The sequence below is a fragment of the Sceloporus undulatus genome, chromosome 3 (genome assembly GCF_019175285.1).
Source record: "Sceloporus undulatus isolate JIND9_A2432 ecotype Alabama chromosome 3, SceUnd_v1.1, whole genome shotgun sequence".
NCBI lineage: Eukaryota > Metazoa > Chordata > Lepidosauria > Squamata > Phrynosomatidae > Sceloporus > Sceloporus undulatus.
In genome coordinates, this window is record NC_056524.1 from 11,151,560 (window position 1) to 11,175,000 (window position 23,441).

Here is a 23,441-nt window from a genome sequence, read left to right on the forward strand (position 1 = left end):
CGCGGCATTAGGAAGGTTGGGAACCACTGAGATAAGGTCAACAACATGGATTTGTAGGATCTCCTTTTAAAACAATAACCCCCTCCCCTACAAATTGAAAGCAGACATTGCAGGACAAAAGTGAAACTGGTTCTGGTTTTCTATTATTTAAAGATGCTTTTTTTTTTAAAAAAATCCTTTTTATTGATAAACAACCATTAAAATCACACAAAAATACAACAACCAAACACAAAAATCAACACAATTCCCAAACATCTAACATCTTACATGTTTCCCACAATCCTTTCACTCTTACCCCTTTCATTACTTCCTTCTTTGTCTTTCTTGAGGTTTTTCTTATTTCTCACTTATATTACTAATGTAATTTGTTTAATTTCCCTCCTGTAGCCTTGTGTTATCTTCTTCTTTCTCCTCTTTTTAGTCATCCTCTTCAAATCTAATATATTATTTATTGTTATTACCAGTAGGATGAACAATTTTTCTTACAGTTACCAACACAAAGAAAACCAGGTATCCTTATAGCTTTAGACCTAACTCTACACTTGTATGTGTGTGTGTGTGATACACACACACATGAAAGGCAATACTCATTTTAACTTAATTCACAATTTATAATCCGTTCTAAATCTATAAGAAGTAAATTTACTCATTTTTCCTTTAAAAATTTTAACACAGCATTCCAGTCTTTTATTATTTTGCTTTCTTCCTGATTCCAGAGGAGTCTTGTCCATTTCTATTGCCTGTTATTTAGGGATGCTTAACCTATTATTATGTACTCTGAACCACAGAGTAAGTTTTTGTTCATAAAATTCAGTTAACTGATTCTTCTCGGTGATTTGAGAAAATTATCCTCTCCCTATGACATGTAATAGTTCAGCTGTGTGTTACCAGATTTTATTTGGATTTTTAAAACCCCTAGAAACGTGGTTGCTTTGTAGAAGATTCAGATAACTAAACATTACCCTTTGCTTTTTCCAATCATATTAATACATTTATTCATGAAAATAATGCCAAAAAAGAATCGGTGCACAATGTCCTTGTTTCTGCCACAGATTAAGTACAGGGCTGCAGTGTTTCATCATATTTTAAATACATGAAAGGTTTTATCAATATTTGGCAGTATATGTTTAAAACTTATTTTTAACTACATAAAATTGACATCAATTTTAGAAGAACGGAGGACACAAACTTCTTAACAGCTATCTCCAGATTGTCAACCCTGCTGTCCTTACTACGCTTTTGAAAACCTGGAAACACTTGGAAATGTAAAAAAAACAAATTCAATGTTTTTATCATATATGGTGGAAATATCAAAAAGCAAGGAAATACTAGATTAAAATTAGCACTTGGATGCCAAAGACTTGAGGATTTAAATTAGCACTGGGACTTGAATTATAGTTGTTAAACATGATAAACCTAGAAGACAGAAGTGGAATACAGAGATTGGATAAACTGTATGGTAACAGGTGTGAGTTGATAAATTGTATGGTAACTGCTTTAGGGGAGAGATTGGAAATCCAGTAAGATACTAAATAGTATGAAATGGATATAGATGATGATGAATTTGGTGGAACTAGACTTGGGTGAAACATACAAGCCAAATAAAGCGGTGTCAAACCGCTTTGAAGGCGGGGTGCTCTGGGGCTAAAAACTGGAGCAAAAAGAACCTTAGTGGCTCAACAGACTGTCCCGCTTAGTGCAGGATCGGGACTGTGGCAACTACATGCTGTGGCTCTGGAAAGGGTGCCATATCTGTCGGCATGCAGCTTTTCCACATTCCTTTTGTGTGAAAAATGCCGGCCTCGGGATGTTGCAGTGATGCAAAAGCAGTTCAGAAGCAGTGATCCATCCTAACCCTAACCCTACAGCTTCATGGAAATGCACTGGTATAGGTGTGCATAAAAAAAGGATGGGATAGCAATGCAAAAAAGTGACAGTGCGACATCTCTAATGGATGTGATTACAACATACACAAACCAGACAGTCCAAGAGGAGGCATGGGGCGAAGGGGGCATGATTTTAGGAGGGGGGCATGATTGTGCTTTGCCAGTGTTTTACCAGGCACACCAATGCTCCCATGCCCTGTACTAGTGGAGGATTGCAGGTGTGACTGTAAAGAAAAGCAGGAAGCTATTTCAATAGTGGAAAAGGGAGTTTTGCTGTGTGTTTATGCTAGATGTATTCGTCAATTTTGATAATAATAAATAATAATTTAAAATACAGTCAACCCTCTGTATCCACAGATTCTGCATCCATGGATTCAAGCATCCACAGGCTGGCAATAGTTATATAAATAGTTTTTTGTGGGTTTTTCAGGCTACGTGGCCATCTTCTAGAAGAGAAGAAACTCTTCTCCACAAAGTCTGAAAAACCCACAAAAAATGATATCTGCCATGAAAGCCTTCGCCTTCAGCTATATAAATAATTCCAAAAAGCAGACTTTGATTTTGCCATTTTATAGAAGGAACGTCATTGTACTATTTTCACATTTACCTCTTCTGAAGTAATCTTACCAAGAAAACCCCATGATAGGTTTGCCTTAGGGCAAGGTGACCAGATGGCTTCACCACAAAGAAGGACAAGACACCACAAAATGTAGGGCATTCAAGGAAAATGTAGGACGCGAGCAACTAAAAGCCAAAAACACTCCTTTGAGTTTATCACACGGGACGAATCCCATGCAGAAATTAAATTTAAACTGAAAACAACCAGGAATATTTTTTACATTACTTCTCTTTCATGACGATGCATCTGACAAACAATGTCTGGATTTTAAATTTCAGACTTTGGGGTGAACCTGAACAGAAATTTGGAAGAAGCTGCATTTCCAGGATGTTTTTCTGATGACGTTTACGTGAAAGAGAAATAAAGCGAAAATAACCTGAACGCAAAGTTGTCCAAACCAGTTCCTTTTTTACTATCGCTAAATTCCAAAAGTACAAAGAAGCTTTCCGTTCGGGTTATTTTTGCATTATTTCTTTTTCACGCCAACGCATCGGACAAACTGCACCTGGATTTTCAAATCCTGTTCCCGCATGGGATTTTACCAAGTTGTCCTCCGTGCGATAAACTCTTGAGAAATGGAAATCTATGCTTGCTTAGCCATGCTCAGGATGGAGAACTATTTGAAATTCCTCTTGGGCAGAAGGTTAAAAAGGAGGATGTCCCTAATTGGAGACAACATGATGGGCACAACAGCAACAGCAGCAACCATTTACTAGGACATGTATTTGAACATGGATGGTATCCATGGGGGGGGGGTTCCTGGAACCAAACCCCAATGTATACCAAGTGTCCACTGCAATATATAGAGAGAGGGGGGGGGGCGGGAGAGAAAGGAAACGTGTCGAAGCAGGCCGAGGCCTAAGTGAACAACTCAGGTTGTGTACAGTGTTTCCACGGCAACCCTGCTCTGAAGACGCCATTAAGGAGCCAGAAGCCACTTGTGAGCATTGAGAGGCACCATGCCTGCAGCCGTTACTCCAAATGGTGAGGCTAGACTCAGACTCTACCTAAGATTTTTTTTTGTTCTGATTTTATTTTTATATCAAGGGCAGTTGTTGTTGTCGCTGCTGCTGCTGTTGTTGCTGTCTTCTATTTTTCAGGATTTCTCTGTGCGGCTTCCATACAGGACCGTCTCCCTTTCTGTTTTCAGAGCTTCTGGCATCTCTAAGCTGCTTTTATAGGGCAAGGATGGGAAGCATGTTGGTGCATGAATTGTAGATTTGGAAGGGAACGCCAGAGGTCATCCAGAACAACCCTTTCACTGTCAAGGCAGAAATCCCAAAGCTAAAACATCATGTGTGAGCAGCCATCTAGGATTGCCATAATATTTTCCCACAAAACTGGTGCAAAAGTGAGATTGGATTGTGCGCCTTGTCAACAACCCCCAACACAAAAAAAACACCACATTTTGAAATTTAACATTGTTTTATTGCATGTTTCAGTTGTTGTTTGACTTTTTATTATTATTATTTCTATATTGCCATCCATTTACATTCTGGGATGAGTAGTTTGCCATGGCACCAGGGATCTCTGACAGAGGCTAAATAGCTCACAAAACAACACCTCCCAGAATTCCATAGCATTGAGCCATGGCAGTTAAAGCATGTCCCTATTTCCATTTTTGCTGCACAAATTACATTTCCTCCATGCAAATTAAACCCATGCCTCTGTATTCTAGCCTCTCAGGGAAAAAATTAGCAAAGTTCTTTTTTTCTTTTCACTCCTTCACATTTTTTAAAAATGTATTTACATGAAAGAAGCTCCCAAGCAGCCACTAAGGGAGCCCTGGTGATGCAGTCTTAAAAGCTGATACTGCAGCCACAACATTGTGAGTTTGATCCCGGGGCTCCAAGGTTGACTCAGCCTTCCATCCTTTCGTAGGTCAGTAAAATGAATACCCAGCTTGTTGGGGGCAATTGGTTTACAGGTTGTAAACTGCTTAGAGAGTGGTGAGTTCACTATTAAACGGTACAGAAATGTAAATACTATTGCTATAGAGTAGGAGGGGCTCCCTCCTACTAACAGCTGCTTGGAAGCAATGTTCCACCATCAAGCAACATCACACACTTATCAGGACACAACACAAGCCTTCCTATGCTCGGAGTCTCTTCTCACCTTCTTTCCTTTCCCTTCCCACCTTCTGGGCTCTGAGTCTGGCACACCTGTACAGTACCACCCAAAGGATGGGATGATGACTCTTCTCATGAGGTTTCATTTTTGTCTTGAGGAATCCGGAATCTGCTGCTTTAACTGAGCCAGTAGGCTGTACAATTTTCAGACCCTTCAATCTGGGATTTTCCTGGTTTTCTGTGACAAATGGCAATCCTACAGCTGCCTAATGTTTGCTTTAAAACTTTCAACAATGGAGAGTCCACCACTCTGTTCCCTTGTTATTTATTTTGAATTTTATGGTGAGGAAGTTTTTTCCCTAGTGTCATAGAATCATAGAGTTGGAAGAGGCCTTGAGGACCACCCAATCCAACCTCCTGCCATGCAGGAACACAAAATCAAAGCACCCCGACAAATGGCCATCCAGCCTTTGTTTAAATATCTCCGAAGAAGGAGACTCCACCATGCTCCAAAGGAGTGTGTTCTACTGTTGAACGGCTCTTACCGTCAGGATGTTCCTCCTAATGTTTGGGTGAAATCTCTTTTCTTGCAGTTTGAATCCATTACTCTGTGTCCTATTATCTGGAGCAGCAGAAAACAAGCTTGCTCAACCCTCAATATGAGAGCCCTTTAAATATTTAAACATGGCTATCATGTCATCTCTTAATCTTCTGTTCTCCAGGCTAAACATATCCAGCTCCCTAAGTTGCTCCTAGGGTATACTGTTCAGCTGGAATGAGTCAGTTTATTGTGTTTCAAGTGAACAGCTATTTTACACACACACACACACACACACACACACACACACGACATAAAGGGAGCAACTTAAAATAGAAATAATTGATGTTCTTAAAGCTACAAATTTGGTAACACCCAACAGTAAGAAGCAGAGCTTAGCATGAGAGGAGAAGGCCTTGAACAATTTTAACAAAGGAAAAATACAAAGTGGAATTACTGGCCTACTGAATATTGGAGCCACTAAAACCCACTGCCTGGAGGGTTCTTTGCTGCAGGGCCATATCAATCCTGCTGTTGCCCCTTCTGACCTATGCCCTTTCATGTGTTGACACTCCTTTGCTGTTTCCAGCAGCTACAAAGAAGAAGAAGCTGTTATGCAAGACCATACATGAGGCAGTAAAAAATGGGAATGTAAAAAAGCTCACGGAAATGGTGAAATGTGGAATCAACCTTAATGAGGTGGACCCAATCCACAAATTTACACCCTTGCACTGGGCAGCCCATTCTGGAAGCCTGGAGGTAAGAGATGGTTCAAGATGTAACTGAAGAGCTACATCTAGTCCAGTGGTTCTCAACCTTCCTAATGCCATGACCCTTTAATACAGTTCCTCATGTTGTGGTGACCCCCAACCATAAGATTGCGGTGTCTCAGTTCCTAAGACAATCGGAAATATGTGTTTTCCAATGGTCTTAGGTGACCTCTGTGAAAGGGTTGCTCGACCCCCAAAGGGGTTGCGACCCAAAGGTTGAGAATCACTGATCTAGCCTAAAGATTTGAAGTTTGGTACATGCACAGCAAAAGGTTCCTTCTTTACTAGAAAGAGAACATTTCTAGTCCCAGTTTAGAGTGCTGTTTTTGATCTTTGTAGAACTTATTCACCTGGTTTTAGGATGTCTCAGAGGGCCACAAGCACATTGTCATGGCATCCATTTTGGGTGACTGGAAGTGGCACTGTATCATGCTTGTGGCTTAAAACAGGAGTGGGCATACTCTGGAGGCCACATCACCTGATTTGGGGCTATTCCAGAGGGCCACGGTGCACCATTGTGGCTGCAATTTTGGGTGACTGGAAGTGACTGTTATCTTGGTGGCTTTTTCAGGAAACCTTAGCTTTGATTTTGCTCTTTTGAGGTCCCCACAAATAGAATTTTGAAGCATTTCAAACATGTTCTGTTCCAAAAAGCATGGGTTTTTTGATCAACTTTTTTTGGGGGGGGGGGGGGGAATCAGTGACTTTTGTGGGGATCCCAAGGGCTGCACTGGAGGCTACAAGGATCATCCAATTTTCATTGTGCTGTAAAGAATATGATGCTATACTGGAGACAGAAACAACTGTAACAATAGAGATCTTATTTTCTATGGACAGCACAGTCATTAAATCATTGTAATTATTTTATCTTTATTTAATAATCAAGGAGGAAGTAGTAATGACAGAATTTGTAATCTGTAGCACTCCTGTAGTGTTGAGGAACTGGAAATTTGAGGCCTTGCCCTGAACATATTTGATGGATGGTTACCCTTTAATTGTCCTAATTTGGAAGGATGGTTAATCCTCTGCCACCACACTTTTCCAACTGCTTCTAAAATGTCCTGGTTTTTCTCTACCTTTCTCACTGCAGCAAGTCCCAGCATTCTCCCATGGTTGCCTATAATGGCTAGGGCTGCTGGGACACCCAGCCCAGAAATATTTGGAGGGCTGTGTGACTCACACTCCTGCCAAGTCCTATTTGTGGGTATTTTTACCGCTGTATTTTTTCATGGATGACCCTTGTGGTCTTATCTGACTCTATGATTCTAAGACCCTGTGGGTCCAATAGGGTATGAGTGAATACCAACATGAGGCAGGGCACTGTGGAATAACAACCGTGGAACACTACACATATGATAACACTGGACGCTCTTATCCAGTTTAACATATCTCATTTCTGGTTCCCAGCCTACAGACAACACATTCCAAAACTCCCTCCTATGGTCATCCATCCACCCTGGCCTTAGGCAACACATTCTCTCCTGTCTTTGCCCCTCAGTGGCCATTGTTAAAACTGAATATCTCACTTCATCACCATTTGCTTTTCTATGGCTATTCATTTGTTGTTGTTGGAATTGACCTCTATCCATGGCAGCCCTATGCAGCATGAAATTAACTTCACCAAACACCAAAAGCAATAAATATCCCAACAACTTTGCTATGGTTTTCCAGCTGCTGCTATTTTTACAAGTGATTTTATGCATAAGGTAGTACTATATATGGTCTCTTTCGTCCAGAATTACAGTATCAGTTTTAGGAAACAGTCTTTCTCACCTTGACTTTATTTTATTTTATTTTAAGGTAGAAAGGCTGCCCTCTGAACCTAGAAAGGTGCTAGAAGGTCACTTTGCATACTGATATTCCAGACTAACATGGTGATGTCTCTGAATTCAACACAAAACATGTTGTTCTTGTTTGCTAGTGTCTTCACTGGCTGCTCTGGCATGGAGCTGATCCAACCATTGTGACAGTAAGGGGCTGGACTGCAGCTCACCTTGCTGCCATCAAAGGGCAAGATGCATGCATGCAGGTAAGCCATCTCACACTGCCTAGGTTGAAACTGGATTTTTCACAGCCCAAAACTTTGGATGCCAAGTCTGATTATATTACAGTATTTGCTTGTTAGTGTTTTTGTTTATATTCCACTTTTTTCCTGCTTAATCTGGAATTCAAGGTGGTTTGCAGCAGGCAAAAAGGACATTGCTTTTTTAAAAAATACCAAATAAAAAGTTACAAATAAAAGTACACTATCCATAAAATTAAAACTAGTTGAAAACCATAGCCATTTAAAACAAACATTAAATAAATAAGCAACAAATAAAACAAAGGTTGTCATCACACTGCAAAATTAATGCAGTTTGACACCACTTTAAATGCCATGGCTCCATCCTATGGAATTCTGTGAACTGTAGTTTGTTGTGGCACCAGAACTCTCTGACAAAGACAGTGAAATATCTCACAAAATTGCAAATTCCAGAATTCCATTGTACTTAGCTGTGACAGTTAAAGTGGTGTCAAACTGCATTATTTCTGCAGTGGCGTTGCAGCCACTATTAGAGATAGAGAAGAGTTTACTAAATCTATTTGCAGCCAGGGCAATTCCTTAAAAAGGGTGTTATGTGGTTACTCTATGGTCAGCAATCTTATCACCCTGAAAAAGAAAATTTATTTATTTAATATTATCCTACCTTTTCCCCAAAATTGGTACTCAAGGAGGCTTACAATTTAAAAGAATTTAAAAGAACAATACAGTTGGAACATACAAAAGCGAGCATTAAAATAGAATTAAACTGTAACATTATTAAAATGCATCACTCATTAAACAAATAAAATGCAGTTTTTAAAAAAAGATAAAAGTGTTTAAAAACAGTACAAAGAGTACAAACAAAGGCGAAACCCCATATGTGCATGAAAGCTCTCAAACCATTGGTGGATATCTGGTGGAAGTATTTTGGACTTTGGAAAACAGCCTTTGAAAACCTGTGATTTGATACAATTCTTGCTCATGTCGCTGTAACTCCTCTATACCACAGTCTTTTCTGCCAATCTTGAATGATCATTTTCTGATACCTTTTACTGGACCAATCATATTTCCAAGTTTGGATGCCATTGTTTGAATTACACAGAGTTTTATCCAGATTTATATATTCATATACCCTCATCACCATGTTATATCCCTATATGCTGAAATTCGCTTAATGGTGCTGTTTCAGGTGATGGAAAATTAATGCTGGGTAAACAGGTTGCTGTTGTGCAACTTCAAGTCATTTCCAACTTCTGGTGACCCTAAACCAAACCTTTCTTGGAAATAATTGTTCATAGATTTTGGAGAGGGCTAAAATTTTGAACGATTGGGTCAAATCTCTTATTTTCAACCTGTTATGTGTTCTAAGTGAACACGTCTTTATGAGTGTTATCCCCATCTTGAGCAGATGGGTATGTGTGGGTGGAAATTCTTGGATCCTTTACTGCACACTCCTTATACAAATGCATAATTTCTTTCAGTGCTTGAGTGTACTTTGCTATGATATTACCAAAACATAGTTTGGGTATTTATGGATTTTGCTTTGCATTTCTTCATAGGCCCTTCATCTCAGTGGTGTAAATTTAGGAGTCCAGGATGATCGAGGGTGTACTCCGGCTCATCTAGCAGCAAACCATGGGCAGTCATACACATTACAAACCATACTAAGGAGTGGGGTGGTAATAAAATATCTTTCTTTCTTTCTTTCTTTCTTTCTTTCTTTCTTTCTAAATCCTCTTGAGAACTGGGATAATTTTGTATGCATTTTAGTTTTTATTTTACAACTGTATCCTGCCTTTTTACCAAAGAGAGTGTGATGTATTGGTTTGAAACCAGCATTCAAAATCCCTACTCAACCATGGAAACCCACTGAGTGACCTTGGGCAAGTCACATTCGGCCTTAGAGGAAGGCAATGACAAACTTATTCTGTATAAATCATACCATGAAAAAACAACAACCCTAGAATATGGTCTCTGTTCACTGGAGCTTACTTAAAGACCTGTAATAAGAAGAACATCCCAAGTTAGACTATAAGTTTCCTCCTTCCCCTTATGTCACAACAACTCTGTGAATTAAACTAGTGGCATGGACATCCGTGAGACAGTGAATCTGTCCAAACTTTAATGGAGCTGCCTAAGTGCTGAATGAAAAATAGGTTCAGCACCTTCATGGCCTTTAAAATTTGGCATAAAACCCAGAGTGGATTCATCACTACATGGGCATCTGAGCCAACAAACTCTGCTGGCTGAGAGATAGTCATTGGAAGGTCATTGTGGCTGGGATGAATAAGTTGAATATGAGCCACCATTGTGATGCTGCAGCAAAGAAGATTAATGCTATTTTAGTCTGCATTAATAGAAGCATAGTTTTCAAGTCATAGGAATTAATAGTTCCTATGATATTCTGTGCTGGTCAGTTCTCATCTGGAGTCCTCATTTTAGAAAGGACATAGACAAGTCGGAGCAGGTTCAGACAAGGGCAAAGAAGATGATAAGAATCATGGAGAACATATGTGGAAAGGGTGAATGAACTGAGTATGTTCAACTTGGTGAAGAGAAAGCTGGGTGTGCGTGTGTGACATGACTGACTCTTTAAATACCTTAAAGGATGTCACAGAGAGGAGGGTGCAGGTTTGTTCTCTGCTGCCTCAGAGGGTGGAGCGAGAATTAATGATTTTAAGGTAGATTCAATTGAAACATTACTAGTAATTTCTTATCAGTAAGAGTGGTCTGACAATGGAGCCAGTTCCCTAGAGAGATGGTGGGGTCTTCTCTGGATGTCTTCAACAAGAGGCTGGACAGGTACCTGCTGGACATGCTTTAGCTGTGGAGAGTCCTGCATTGATCAGGGAGTTGGACCCAATGGCCCATTCAACTCTAGGGAGCACAGTTGATCTGAATTTGAAAGGGAGAAAATCAGTATTTTTTTTCTTTTTAAAAACTAGGATGTGAATGTTTCTGATAAGAATGATTGGAAGCCTGTTCACAATGCAGCTTTCCATGGCAGGCTGGGCTGTCTACAACTCCTGGTGAGATGGGGAGCAACTTTAGATGATGTGGATAGCAATGGAAACCTCCCAGGTATGGCAAGGTGACTCTAATGAGTTGAGGTTTGGGTTCTTTTGGATGAAGGAAATGGTGGAGAGTTTGGAGCCAAAATCCTGCTGGTGTCATGGACTGTGCGAGGTCCCTTCCTCATGTGGTTGTACATTTTTGGCCATTGTATGATGTACCTAATCACCAATTTGCTGTCTTTACGTGACACCACTGAGGTTCTGCATTTGGTGACCACTTCACTGTTTCTAATGGTAGAGCCAGTGCTGTCTTTTCAGCTCCACTGATTCATGATGCAGATCACAGCAATAAAATGAGGGATACAGGCGGATACAGGCAATGAATAAAGTAGCTAGTTCTTTTTAAAAAAGTAGTATTTCAATTTCTCCACACACTGGTGTCTTACAATCTGACTCTAATATCGATTTAATCGTTTGTTTTGTTTCACAGTTCATCTGGCAGCCATGGAGGGTCATTTGCACTGCTTTAAGTTCATTGTGAGCAAGATGCCCACTTTGGTTCATGCGCTGAAAGCCAGAAATGACCATGGGGAGACTCCGAGGGACCTAGCAGATCGGTTTTACAAGGACAGTATTGTTGAGCACATCGATGAGCTACAGAAGGAGAAGGGTCTTTTCGAAAGGGAGGAAAGTGAGTAAGGTTTCCAGTGGTGCTTGCTTTTGCTGTTATGTGTCGTCAAGTCAGGCTTTGACATATGGGCACTTTATGATTGAAAAATCTCCAAGAGATCCATGCCAGAATACTAGATTGATTACTTAGGGTCCAAACAGACAGGCCAAAATAAAACTGCTTCGGATCACTTTGAAGGTATGCTGTTTAAATGATGCATGCATCCTAAGAGGCCGGAAGTCACACCAAAGCTATGCTCCAGTCCTAAGGACTGGAGTGCAGCTTTGGCATACTTTCTGGCCTCTTAGGATGCATGCATCATTTAAACAGCATGTCTTCAAAGAGACCCAAAGCAGCTTTATTTTGGCCTGTCTGTTTGGACCCTTAGTTCAGGAGATATAACTAAGTAATTCTAATCCATTTCACCTTAAGTGTCCACCACCAGATCAGAGAAAGAAGATCTGTTCAGCTGGTGACTAGAGTGCAAGAAAGAGGACATTTCCACCCCATTTTCACAAGCAAGCAAAATTGCACCAGGGGCTTATGGTAGGGCTCCTGCTTCTGATAGTCATACCTTGACTTGCTGGTGGGAGAGGGTAGTGGGAATGTTGATTTTCTTGCACCCCAATTGCCAGCAGAACAGATTTCCTTCACCTGATCCAGCACTGGCTCTTAAGAGGCACTGGGGTGGCATTAACATACCGTATATACTTGTGTACAGGTCGACCTCATGTATAAGTCGAGGGAAGGTTTTAGGGCCAAAAGCATGGATTTTGATATGATCCGTGGATAGGTCGAGGGTAGAATTTAGGAAGCAGAAGGCTTTAGGATTGGGTTGGAAGTGGAGGGGAAAAAAGAGAAGCTTGGTCATCGAAGAAAATTCAAGGAAGAGGAGGATGAGAAGCAAGGGTTTTAAGATAGGAGTGCAAATGGAGAAATACAAGGAGGAGGAGGAGGAGGAGGAGAAGGAAAGGTTTGGCAATCGGATTGAGAAGGGAATCACCACACACACACACACACACACACACACACACTTGCACCTTACAGCTCTTTCAGCAATCACTGCCGAGGTAGGGAGAGTGGGGCATCGGGGCTACTTTTTAAAGGACCTTTATGAGTAATATTACTGTTTGTTGTTGTTGTTAACTGCCCTCCAGTCAATCTCAGCCCATGGCAACTGTATTGACCCGTATATAAGTTGACTCCAGATTTTAGGGTCAATTTTTAGGACACAAATTTCTTGATACTACAGAGTAGTGTGATATTGCTATTATCCCACGATTATCCTATGAATATAGAGGCATTCTAGAGATGCTTTTTATTCATGCAAAAATCCTGTGAATAAAAAGCAGTGTTAGAATGCTGGAATAATCTTCACATTATTTGTGCCATATTGACGAAAGCATATTGCTATGCTCCCATCTTTTTGCCAGCCTGATGAAGTCCTGAGACCTTCTATTTCAAACCTAACAAAAGCCTTTGGTTTTCATGCAGGGGTTTGGGTTGGTAATGTTAGTAGTGCAGGGACATAGCTAGGATTTAGGAAGGGAGGGTCCAGACTAAGTGCCACCATTATAATGGGGCTTGGGTGCAGCGGCGCAGCAGCACACACCATTAATTTTTCTAACCGAAGGGGGGGTCCGGACCCCAAGAACCCCCCCTTGGCTACGTCCCTGAGTAGTGGCATTGTCATTCTTGCTCTCCTTTTCTCCTCCTCTCTCCATAGATTTAACATTTCCAGGTCATGAGGCTGCCTTTAGAGGAGACCTGGACATATTAAGAACACTGTTGGAAAATAGGATCATCAATATTAATGAGCGGGATGATAAGGGATCCACTCTGTTGCACAAAGGTAAGTGAAAATGTTGTCGCTCTGCTGCCAGATTGTTTGCTTCTGTTTTCTGGGTGGGTGTGCATTTGATTTTGTTCACTTATTGCAGGAACATAGGGAATTGCCATAGGGAATTGTGTATATTGATTCAGCTAGCCCAATATAGTTAATTCTGACTGGTGGTGGCGATTGCATGAGTTTCTAGGCAAAATTCTTTCAAAACCCTAGCTGGAGATGCAGGGGATTGAATCAGGGACATTTAGCATACAAAGCATGTGCTCTTTCATGGAACTAGGAATCTGTACCTCAAACTCGGAGAGGCTCAAAATGGCAAGGATGAGTTTCTACTTCTCAATTGTATCCTTACAGCAATCCTGCAAAATAGTTCAATCTGAGATATGGTGACTGTCTAAATGTTTTCCATTGAGCTTAATGAGTAAATGGAATTCAGAAGCTGTATGGTGGAATTATGAAGATGAATAATAGAATAATGGAATCTTAGCATTGGAAGGGAACATGAGAGTCATTACTCCAACCCCCTGCCATGCAGGAATACACAACTAAAGCAGTCCTGAAAGATGTCTATCCAACTATTGCTTAAAGGCCTCTAAAGATGGAAACTCCATCACCGTCTGAGACAATGTATTCCACTGCTGAACAGCTCTTACAAAAAAAAAAGTTCTTCTCAATATTTAGGTGTAATCTCTTCTCTTGTAATTTGAATCCATTCGTTCATATTCCAATCTCTGAAACAACAGAAAACAAGATAATCTACATGACATCTCTTCAGATATCAAAAGGTGGCAATCATGTAAGAATGGTGAAGTTGGCAACATTAAATTCAGTGGAACTTACTCCCAGGAAAGTGTGTATAAGACTCCAGCCTTTAAGAATGAGTGCAGTGTAGTGGTTAGAGCAGTGACTGGATAACATACTTAGACACTACGCAGTCTTTAATAACGACATGTTTTTCTTTGGCACCAGAGTGAAGCTAGTGTCTGCGCCAGCTGGGACTCCAAGGGGAGGGAGGGCATTCCACTTATGGAGTGATACAGCAGAGAAGGCCTTCCATTCTGTCTAACTTCTAGCATCATTCATATAACCTTGGCCTTCACAGTGGCAGAGGATTTTAAAATCATATTATTATATTTCAATGCATCACTAAGTGCTAAAGTCTAAGAGGAAACCCTCTATTTAATGGTTCCTTTTTCTCTTGCCAGCTGCTGGACAAGGCCATTTACATGTCCTGGAATGGCTGATCAATAGAGAAGCAGACTGTGATATTGCCAATGATGCTGGAGAAACACCAAAAGACATTGCCAAGAGGTAACCGTTTACAATATATGGCTGGATTTTCTTTTCTACTCCTGAGATGAACCCATCTGGATTACTGTAAATCCCCTTGATCTTCAGTTCTGACCAAACAATGAGGTGGATTTGAATCTGCATTAAAATAATCTATTATTTATTAAAAGTATTTATAAATCACTTTTCTATTCACCAGGGATGTACAGCAATGTACAACAAAATCACGCTATAAAAATAGAACAGACTCAACATTTTATTTCAAAATAGATTTGAACAAGTTTTGAAATCTGACAGTTTTGACCACCAGTTGGAAGCTCACAAAAATTGGAGCCAACCTGGCTCAGATATCCTGGCCCCAAACTTTCTATGGTTTTTAAAGGTTAAAACCAACTCCTTGAATTAGGTAAATTACTGAAGCAGAAAGAATTCTACCGTGAAATAGGGACTGGACGATCTCAAGTTCTAGGCAAACTCAAGTAGGAGAAAGTAGATAGGGGATGGGGACAGGAATAAGGGCTCAGATATCCTGGCCCTAAACTTTCTATGATTTTTAAAAGTCAAAAGCAACTTCTTGAATTGAGCAAATTAGTGGAGTTGTAAAGCTGATTTACAGGTCTTAGTGCTTCCACCCACATGCATAAAATGTGAAGCTAATGTTTGTGAAACAAGAGCCACTGCACACATGACTGTTATACACTCTGTGTTAATATGGGACTTGAACAGGGCCATCAGAGATTTGAGGGTGATCAAGATAAGACAAAACCATTGGTTAAAAAGAAAATTGATTGGAGTTCAATGGATGCAGCAAGTGTTTTATAGCAAAGAAAGCTCATCACTACTGTAGTAGACCTCCACCACCACAGATGAGTGTCCATAGAAGCCATAATATTTTGCAAGTGCATACATGCACTTCCCCAGCTTGCTTTGGACATGGTCCAGAGTGTGGCTGCAAGAACACAGAGTATCCCCAAACTTACATTAAAAAATAATTTTCTTCTATGGTCCTGGATCAATATAAGGCAGCCTGCTATGTCTTATTTAGTTATCTACTAACTAAATGTAGTGGGCAGGTTTCCAGATTACAGCTGGCACTAAAAAGGAGAGCAGAAATTACCATTGGCACCATGAACCCTACTTACATTCTATACTGATCAAATGGATGTCTGTTGTTGTGTAGGTTTGCCCAGTTGGCTGTTGTGGAATATTTAAAAAATAAGATGGGCAATGATTCTGATGAGGAAATTGACATAGAGGACCCACGGTTCTTTCAAAGACACAGTGTGGAAGGGAGCACAGACAGCAAAAGTGATTTGGATGTAGAGACACAGACTAAAGTGGACGGTCGTGGTAAGTTGGGAGTTGCTCTTTGCTGTGGGCAGGAGTGAGGAACATGAGGAGCCCTCCAAATATTTGGACTGCAACTGTCATAATGCCTCTCCACTGGCTTTGCAGTCAAGGGTTAATGAGAGTTGCAGGTCCAAAGTATATCTTGAGGACAACTTTTGCTATGGTTTCACTTTAGGGGAAGAAAGGGTGTGGGGTAAAGGGATTTTAGGAGTTGGTCTAGAAGGTAGAAACCTCATAGAATCATAGAATCATAGAGCTGGAAGAGACCACAAGGGCCATCCAGTCCAACCCCCTGCCATGCAGGAAATCCAAATCAAAGCATCCCCGACAGATGGCCATCCAGCCTCTGTTTGAAGACCTTCAAGGAGGGAGACTCCACTACACTCCAAGAAAGTGTGTTCCACTGTCGAACAGCCCTTACTGTCAGGACGTTCCTCCTAATGTTGAGGTGGAATCTCTTTTCCTGCAGCTTGCATCCATTGCTCCGGGTCCTAGTCTCTGGAGCAGCAGAAAACAAGCTTGCAGACAATGGTCATTCCCCCCCAACTATCTCCCTGAGCACTTTTCAGTGGAGATTGAATCTGAGATGTTCTGCAAGCAGAGCAGCTGCTCAGCCACAGAGTGAAGGTACCAACTGTGCCATAGGCAAAAGGACTTTATGGTACTCCCAGACATAAGCTGGAAAACCTGGCTATGGGCTACAGAGCAGAGGTAGGTAACCATAGAGGGTCTGGGGACCAATTTTCTCCCCCTAGGACCATCACAGGCTGTGTAGACTGCCAAAATGCACTGAACCCTCAATAGAAGTAGTCATGTTCAACTGTGCAGGGAAGCCCTGCAACGTATTTAAAAGGTTAATTGCCATTCCTAGAAACTTCGAAGAGATGCCATTCACACCCTTTTTTTTGGCCAGACGCTGGAGGAGTAGAAGCTTGTAAAACCAGCCTTCAAGGGCTGCATGTTGGTTCCACTATTGTTATGATAAATTAAATGTTTCTATGCTTTGTATGTGTGCATTTTTTCTGGTATGACCCTAAAATGGAAATCCAGTTTCTGCCATGTGCCCAGAGGCGAGGTGGTCACATAGGCACATTGGTCATGTAGACCCCAGCACTCATTTGCAGATCAATCAAACAGAGATTCACATCTCCAGAGAAAAAACATTCTTATCTTGTCCTTAACCCACGGTATTTGCATGATCGGAGGGAAGATTATCAGACCTCAATGCACTTATCCTGTTCTTCTACCATCTGTAAAATTAATGGACCCATCATTTGGTATTAACTGGAGATTCTGTTAATACGAAATGATGGGCCCATTACTCTTTATGGATGGAAGAAGACTGGAATAAGCGCATGGGGGTGTGATAATAATCTCTCCCCCCAATCATGCGAAAACCACGGGTTAAAAATGGGATGAAGACTCTTTGATCTCATCTCATAATAGCCTGTCTCTGTCTGTGAATGGTTGGAGAGTATGAGGTTGTTGCCTCAGCTAATATAATAATAATAATAATAATAATAATAATAATAATAATAATAAAATTTTATTTATATACCGCCCTTCCTTCGAACAGGGTGGTGAACAGTCCAGTAAAACACAATACATAAACAAGAAACGATATACACAATTACAAATATTAGAAACAACTTAAAAACCCAATCAGCCATCCGTCTTGCCGACAGTGGAGGGAGGAAAGCCATCTGGAACTTCACTCGGGGAATGCAGTTCGAAATAGAAGGGTTTTTAAATCCCTTCTAAACTGAGCCAGGGAGGTAGCCGAGCGGAGCTCTGTGGGCAGCGTGTTCCAAAGGGCCGGGGCAACGAAGGAATACGTCCTCCTCGTTGTGGAGGAGAGTTTGGCCCCTGGAACCCTAAGTAATTGCTCCCCAGAAGTTCTGAGGGTGCGGGGCGGAATATATGGGGAGAGGTGGTCCTTCAGGTATCCTGGGCCCAAGCCATGTAGGTGATGGTTGTTGTTTTTTGCCTTCGGTTGATCCAGGCTGATAAAAAAACTCAGAGAATGGTTTCTCTTCCAGAAAGAGCCTTCAAGAAGATTGAAGAGCTACAGGGATTCCTGGAAATTGCCATCAGCAACTATAAACAACTTGGAGGAATAACCCCTGAAGAAAGGCAGAAGAAAATAGAAGATAAGAAGCTAATCAAGTAAAACGTTATCTATAAAAATGGGGCTAGGCCATGAAGCTCAGCTGATGGGGATGGGGCTTTGGGAAGGTGGCCAGGAGACAGCCAGCCAATAGGAAGAGACTCAAATTGTGCAGGTCTTTCAAGATACCAACATTAGCGTCTACTCTCTCATTGGCTTGTTGCAAGCACAAATTTGACACCTGACTCCGAGTATTTCCCAAGTATGGTTAGGAAATCCCTTTTCATTGATGGGGAAAATCCTTCAATGAGCTCACAACTGCATTTATCCCCAGCTGCAAAACATCGCTGCAGGGATAGTTGCAATATTGGTAGTCAATTGGTGTCAGTGTCCCTTCCTCTCCCCTGGTCCCCCTTCTCAATTCCCCCCCCCCTTTCCTATTTATTGTCTCCCCAATACCCTTTCCTTTTCTTTTTTTAAATGTAAATCTCAGTAGCAGGAAAAAATTAAAATTAAAAGTAAATAAAAATAAAATTTAAAACCCAAAAGCATACCAAAAAGCATGCTGGGCATAGGACAGGGAGGCAGGGTTAAGGGGGAGTCAGGAAGAGTGCATGATGGAACGAGCAGACCCAGTTGTGTGATTGCAAAGATGTGTGATAATGGTTGCTCTGAACTTGGTATATTTCCATTTTTTTTTAACTGACACGAATGCTGTGAGAATGGGGCTCATGTGGTAATGCCCCTGGCTGCGTGACAAGCAACACCTGCTGAAACATACAGGAAGCACATTGATACTTAGTAGTTGCATGCCCAGAAGGGGTTTGGATTGGAACACCTGCAACACCTTTGCTGCTGCCACACTGCTGCAGGAATAAAGGTTGTGAGTTCGATCCCAGGGCTCTAGGTCTGACTCAGCCTCCCATCCTTTCAAAGGTCTTTAAAATAAGTAGCCAGCTTGTTGGGGGCAATTGGCTTACAGACTGTAAACTGCTTACAGAGTGCTGAGTTCACTGATAAGTTCAATGTTCACTGAGTTCACTGGTATAGAAATGTAAATGCTATTGCTATGAAGCAGTTTGACACCATACCATGTTCACTTCCATGGCTCAATGGTATGGAATTCTGGAATTTGTAGTTTGGTGAGGCATCAGAGCTCTCTTGCAGGGAATGCTAAATAGCTTGCAAAACCACAGTTTGCAGAATTCCATAGCACTGAGTTGTGGCAGTTACAGTGGCATCAAACTGCTTTAATTCTGCAGTCTGGATATACCCCTTGTGCTCCGTCTGCAGTCCCAATCTTGATCAAGGTTCCAGAGAATGCTAACTTGCATCAAGCAACAAAGTCCCATTGGCACGAAACGAAACACAAGGCTGTCAGGTTTGAAGAGAGTCTGGGCTTCTCCAAGTGGCTGTCATGTCACCCCTTAGAGAGCTTCTACATTGTAGAAATAATGGAATTTGACACCAATTTAAATGCCATAGCTCCATGCTATGGAATCCTGGGATTTGTAGTTTTGTGAGGCACCAGCACTCTTTGGAAGACAAGACCATGTAAAACGATGCACCCTAAAATTTCATAGGATAGAACAGCAACACTTAAAGTGGCACTAAACTGCATTATTTCTACCATGTAGACATACCCTTAGTCTTCTCTTCTTCAAGCTACACATACTTAGCTTCATTTGTTCCTCATAAGGCTTTGTTTCTCATCCTTTGACATCCAGACCATTTACTTCCCATTTCTCAGGTTTCAGCAAGTTAATTTTGTTTTTAATTTTTAAGCCCAAATCTTTTAAACTCTATGATACAAAACAGGAAAGGAGGGACAAGCTGGCAGCATCACTATCATCTTCCCAAACTTGGCTTGGCTTTTTGACAGGTTGTTGGGGGAGCTGGAGTTACAGCTAGAGTACGAACGAGTGCGTCGGGAGAAGCTGGAGGCCCAGGTGGATGAGTACCGGGAAGAAATAAAAACCCTTAAAGAACAACTTGAAGAAACCCAGGTCACCACAGCCCCCATCCCTTTGGTGGGTATCCTGTACCTTTCAGTGGTGCTTTGGGAACTTGAGGCAGGGTCAGGCTCTGGGCTATAAGGAATTTTTTTTTTAAGAAATCATATGTTTCAGTTAGTCATTACAGTACAGTCCTTCCGGGGATCTGTTCTGGATCCCCCCGCGAATTTAGAAATCCACAGATATTCAAGCCTCATAGGTTTGAATGGTCACGTGCGCTCATACACGGGCATGCGCACCATTAACTTTAATGGAGGTTGCCCCTCCGCAAATAATCAAAACCACCAATCTCAAGTCTTGGGTGACTGTATGAAAAATAATGAACTTGCCTTGAGCTCCTGCATGGGAGAAGGGTGGGAACAAACTCATTGCTGTTACTACTAGGTTTGAACTTTTTTGCATGTCTACTGCCCATTACTTTTCTTTCACCTTTCTGTATTATTATTTTTTTATTTTGGAGAGGGGAAAATCCTCACTAGAATATATAAGAGAATGGCATAGATTTTTTGAAAAAATTCCTCTTAAAAATTGCATAAAATACCTTTTGAAAATAACTGGAAACTGTATTCATTGCATGAATAAAGTAACTTCACACTTCTCCCATGACTTTTGAAATTTACTTTTGTTTTTAAAACTCTTTCTAGCCTTGCAAATAACTTATGCAAGGTAACTACCTTACCTGTGATACAGAATTGAGAGACATCACTGTGCTAGTGTGCAAAGGGATCTTTGCACACTGGTGGCGCAGTGCTTAAATGCTGGTACTGCAGCCATTGACAACCAAAAGATTGTGAATTCGGTCCACTTAGCAGAGCTCCAAGGTCCACTCAACCTTGCATCCTTCTGAGGTTGCTAAAACGAATACCCAGCTTGTTGGGGGCAATTAACTTACACAATGTAAACTGCTTAGGGAGTGCTTAAGTGCACTATAAGCAGTACAGAAATTTACTAGCTATTGCTATAAATTTGTTACATTGGTTTTATTGTATGCCATCCTGAGATCTTCAGATAAAGGGCTGGACATAAAATATTTTAACAATTAACAACTACAGCTAAAAAGTGGCAGTTCATTCCCTGGACACTAACTCAAAAATGGAGCCCAAACTGCTTAGAAGAGTACTGGATTTTGGAGCCTTTGCAATATACTTAATACCGCTGCTTCTTTCTCTCCCCATTACCTCCCGTTAGCATGTTAGAGGGTTAACATGTTGTTGTTTTTCTCAAGGAGACTTCTGGTTCTGGAAAACCAGCCTCTGCTTTGGATAAGGTGACCTCAGATGTTGGGAAAAAGAAACAGAGGAAGCCTTTATTCAGTCCTGGTGGAGTATTTGTGAGAAGATACTGAAGGGGTAAAGAAAGAAGCGCTAAGGTCCTTCTCAGCATTTGGTTGACACAACAGTTGGATTTATGAAGCAAGTCAGGCTGAAAAAATGTGCTTTTTCCTAGGAGATACCTACCATAATAGAGACCTTATGAACAGTTAATGGCGGTATTGGGGGACAATTTTTAAGAAGAAAATTGGGAAGTGGATAGGTCAGCCCCATAAGGCCATCTGGATGACCCTAACTTGACAGTGGCCAACCTTTGATTTATTATGTGTGTTATTAAAGCATGTTGTCCACTCCTCCTGGTTGATTATTAAAAGTTCTAGAAAAGTATATTCTAACACCCTCCTTTCTCTGAGCAGCCACTATGGTTTGCTGTTGCTCTTTTTCTCTCACCTGCTTTCTTGTAAATTAGATTTATTTTTTAAAATAAATATATATTTTAAAAAAACACTGTGGAAAGTGGAACGAGTACAGAAAATTAATTTTTTTCCTCCTCATCCTCCACCATCTCAAAGCTGCTGCATGTTAATTGTATCCACACAATTAAATATCACACCTACTTTAGCCCCAAGTCATGTAGAAGTGTTACTGAAGTCTGTGGCTACCATGCTGTTGCTGCTGAATCCTCTATTGCTATGCAATCAAATACTTATAGAAAGGGGAATTAAAAAATAAAGGGCAAGAATTCAATACTGCTAAGAACTGAACAAGGAGAAAATTCCAGCAGTGGACTCCTGAGGGCAGCAGAACCTCAACTTTGTAAAGAAAGTAGATGCATTCATAGTTTGCAATATTTAGTAGCTGAAGTTGCAAATCAAGCCTTAACTCTCCCTAGAAGCCAAGGTGACTAAACTGAGACAGTCATATTTTGGACGTATCACGAGAAGACATGAATCACTAGAAAGAACAATAATACTTGGTAAGGTAGAAGACAGTACAGGAAGATGGCATTCCAGATGAAGCCACAGCCCTGAGTTTGCAAGATCTCACCATGGCTGTGGATGACAGGGCTACTTGGAAGTTGCTTATTCCTAGGGTCACTATAAGCTAGTTAATTTGATGGCAGTTAAAAACAATTACCTCTGTAGAATTCCATGTCTCTGAAGCTTTCAAGACCTGAGAAATAATGCAAATAATGTGCACAGCTGCCAGAATCCTCTTGATTTACATTGGCATAAAATAGCTGCTGCATCAAGGTAACTACAGTCAGCCCGCGGGAAACTTGCAGATATTCAGGCCCCATAGGCTTGAATGGGGGTGCATGCCGGCAAGTAGCTGTGTGCGTGTGCCCCGTTCTAATCCCCTCCGTTTGCTCCTTGTAAGCAAGGGTTGCGGATCCGAAGTCCACACAAACAGAGGGGAAGTGTATATTTGGATATTGTGAAGGAGATATGCGGTATCTTCTTGCACAATGGTGATTATTTGACTGTAATACTAGCTGCATGGTTCTGAAGCACTGCTCCATACCCCCAATGCACATAGCCATTGAATTGCCAGGGAGATGTGCTAGAAGATCTGGCTGGCAATTATCACCCTCCCAAATATTTTGTATAATTATGCTGGCAGAACTTTATGCTCTACCAGTGCCAGATAGAATATCACCTTATAATTCACATTTGTTGTTTTGAAGGGATGGAAAGAATATTCATAATTATTCATTCTCAGGTCACAAAACACTTTCTGACAGTCAGGAAACCCCATTAAGAAAAGTAACAGTACAGGCAGAATTTTTGGGTTTTCTCCTAATATTAAATGTCCTAAAATATTGCAGAGGAATTACTACATGGAGAAAAACTTGCCAGGCAAGTCCAGCTCCATCAGGACTAAGCCTGAAGGAAGGAGACTCCGCCCTCCACAACTGCCATCTGCCGGCCTGAGAGGGAGTTCGCCAGGCAAGTCCAGTTCCATCAGGACTA

The 23,441-nt window shown here is 41.2% G+C and overlaps 1 protein-coding gene across 3 annotated transcripts; it reads left to right on the forward strand.

The window, feature by feature from the left end:
- The first annotated feature begins 3,418 nt into the window (after positions 1 to 3,418).
- Positions 3,419 to 23,427, forward strand: ANKRD42 (ankyrin repeat domain 42). Of its 3 annotated transcripts, XM_042456267.1 has the most exons (13): positions 3,419 to 3,489; positions 5,702 to 5,871; positions 7,804 to 7,911; positions 9,465 to 9,584; positions 10,851 to 10,986; positions 11,410 to 11,610; positions 13,316 to 13,441; positions 14,641 to 14,746; positions 15,906 to 16,075; positions 18,115 to 18,241; positions 20,065 to 20,212; positions 21,423 to 21,546; positions 23,297 to 23,427. In XM_042456267.1, exons 1-12 carry the CDS (start codon positions 3,465 to 3,467, stop codon positions 21,540 to 21,542), a joined length of 1,557 nt encoding a protein of 518 aa, XP_042312201.1. In that variant the 5' UTR covers positions 3,419 to 3,464; the 3' UTR covers positions 21,543 to 21,546; positions 23,297 to 23,427. The 3 variants fall into 3 exon arrangements, with proteins under 3 accessions (XP_042312201.1, XP_042312199.1, XP_042312202.1); XM_042456265.1 differs by lacking the exon at positions 23,297 to 23,427 and having other exon boundaries at positions 21,423 to 21,916; XM_042456268.1 differs by lacking the exons at positions 5,702 to 5,871; positions 23,297 to 23,427 and having other exon boundaries at positions 3,438 to 3,489; positions 21,423 to 21,916.
- Positions 23,428 to 23,441: the final 14 nt, after the last annotated feature.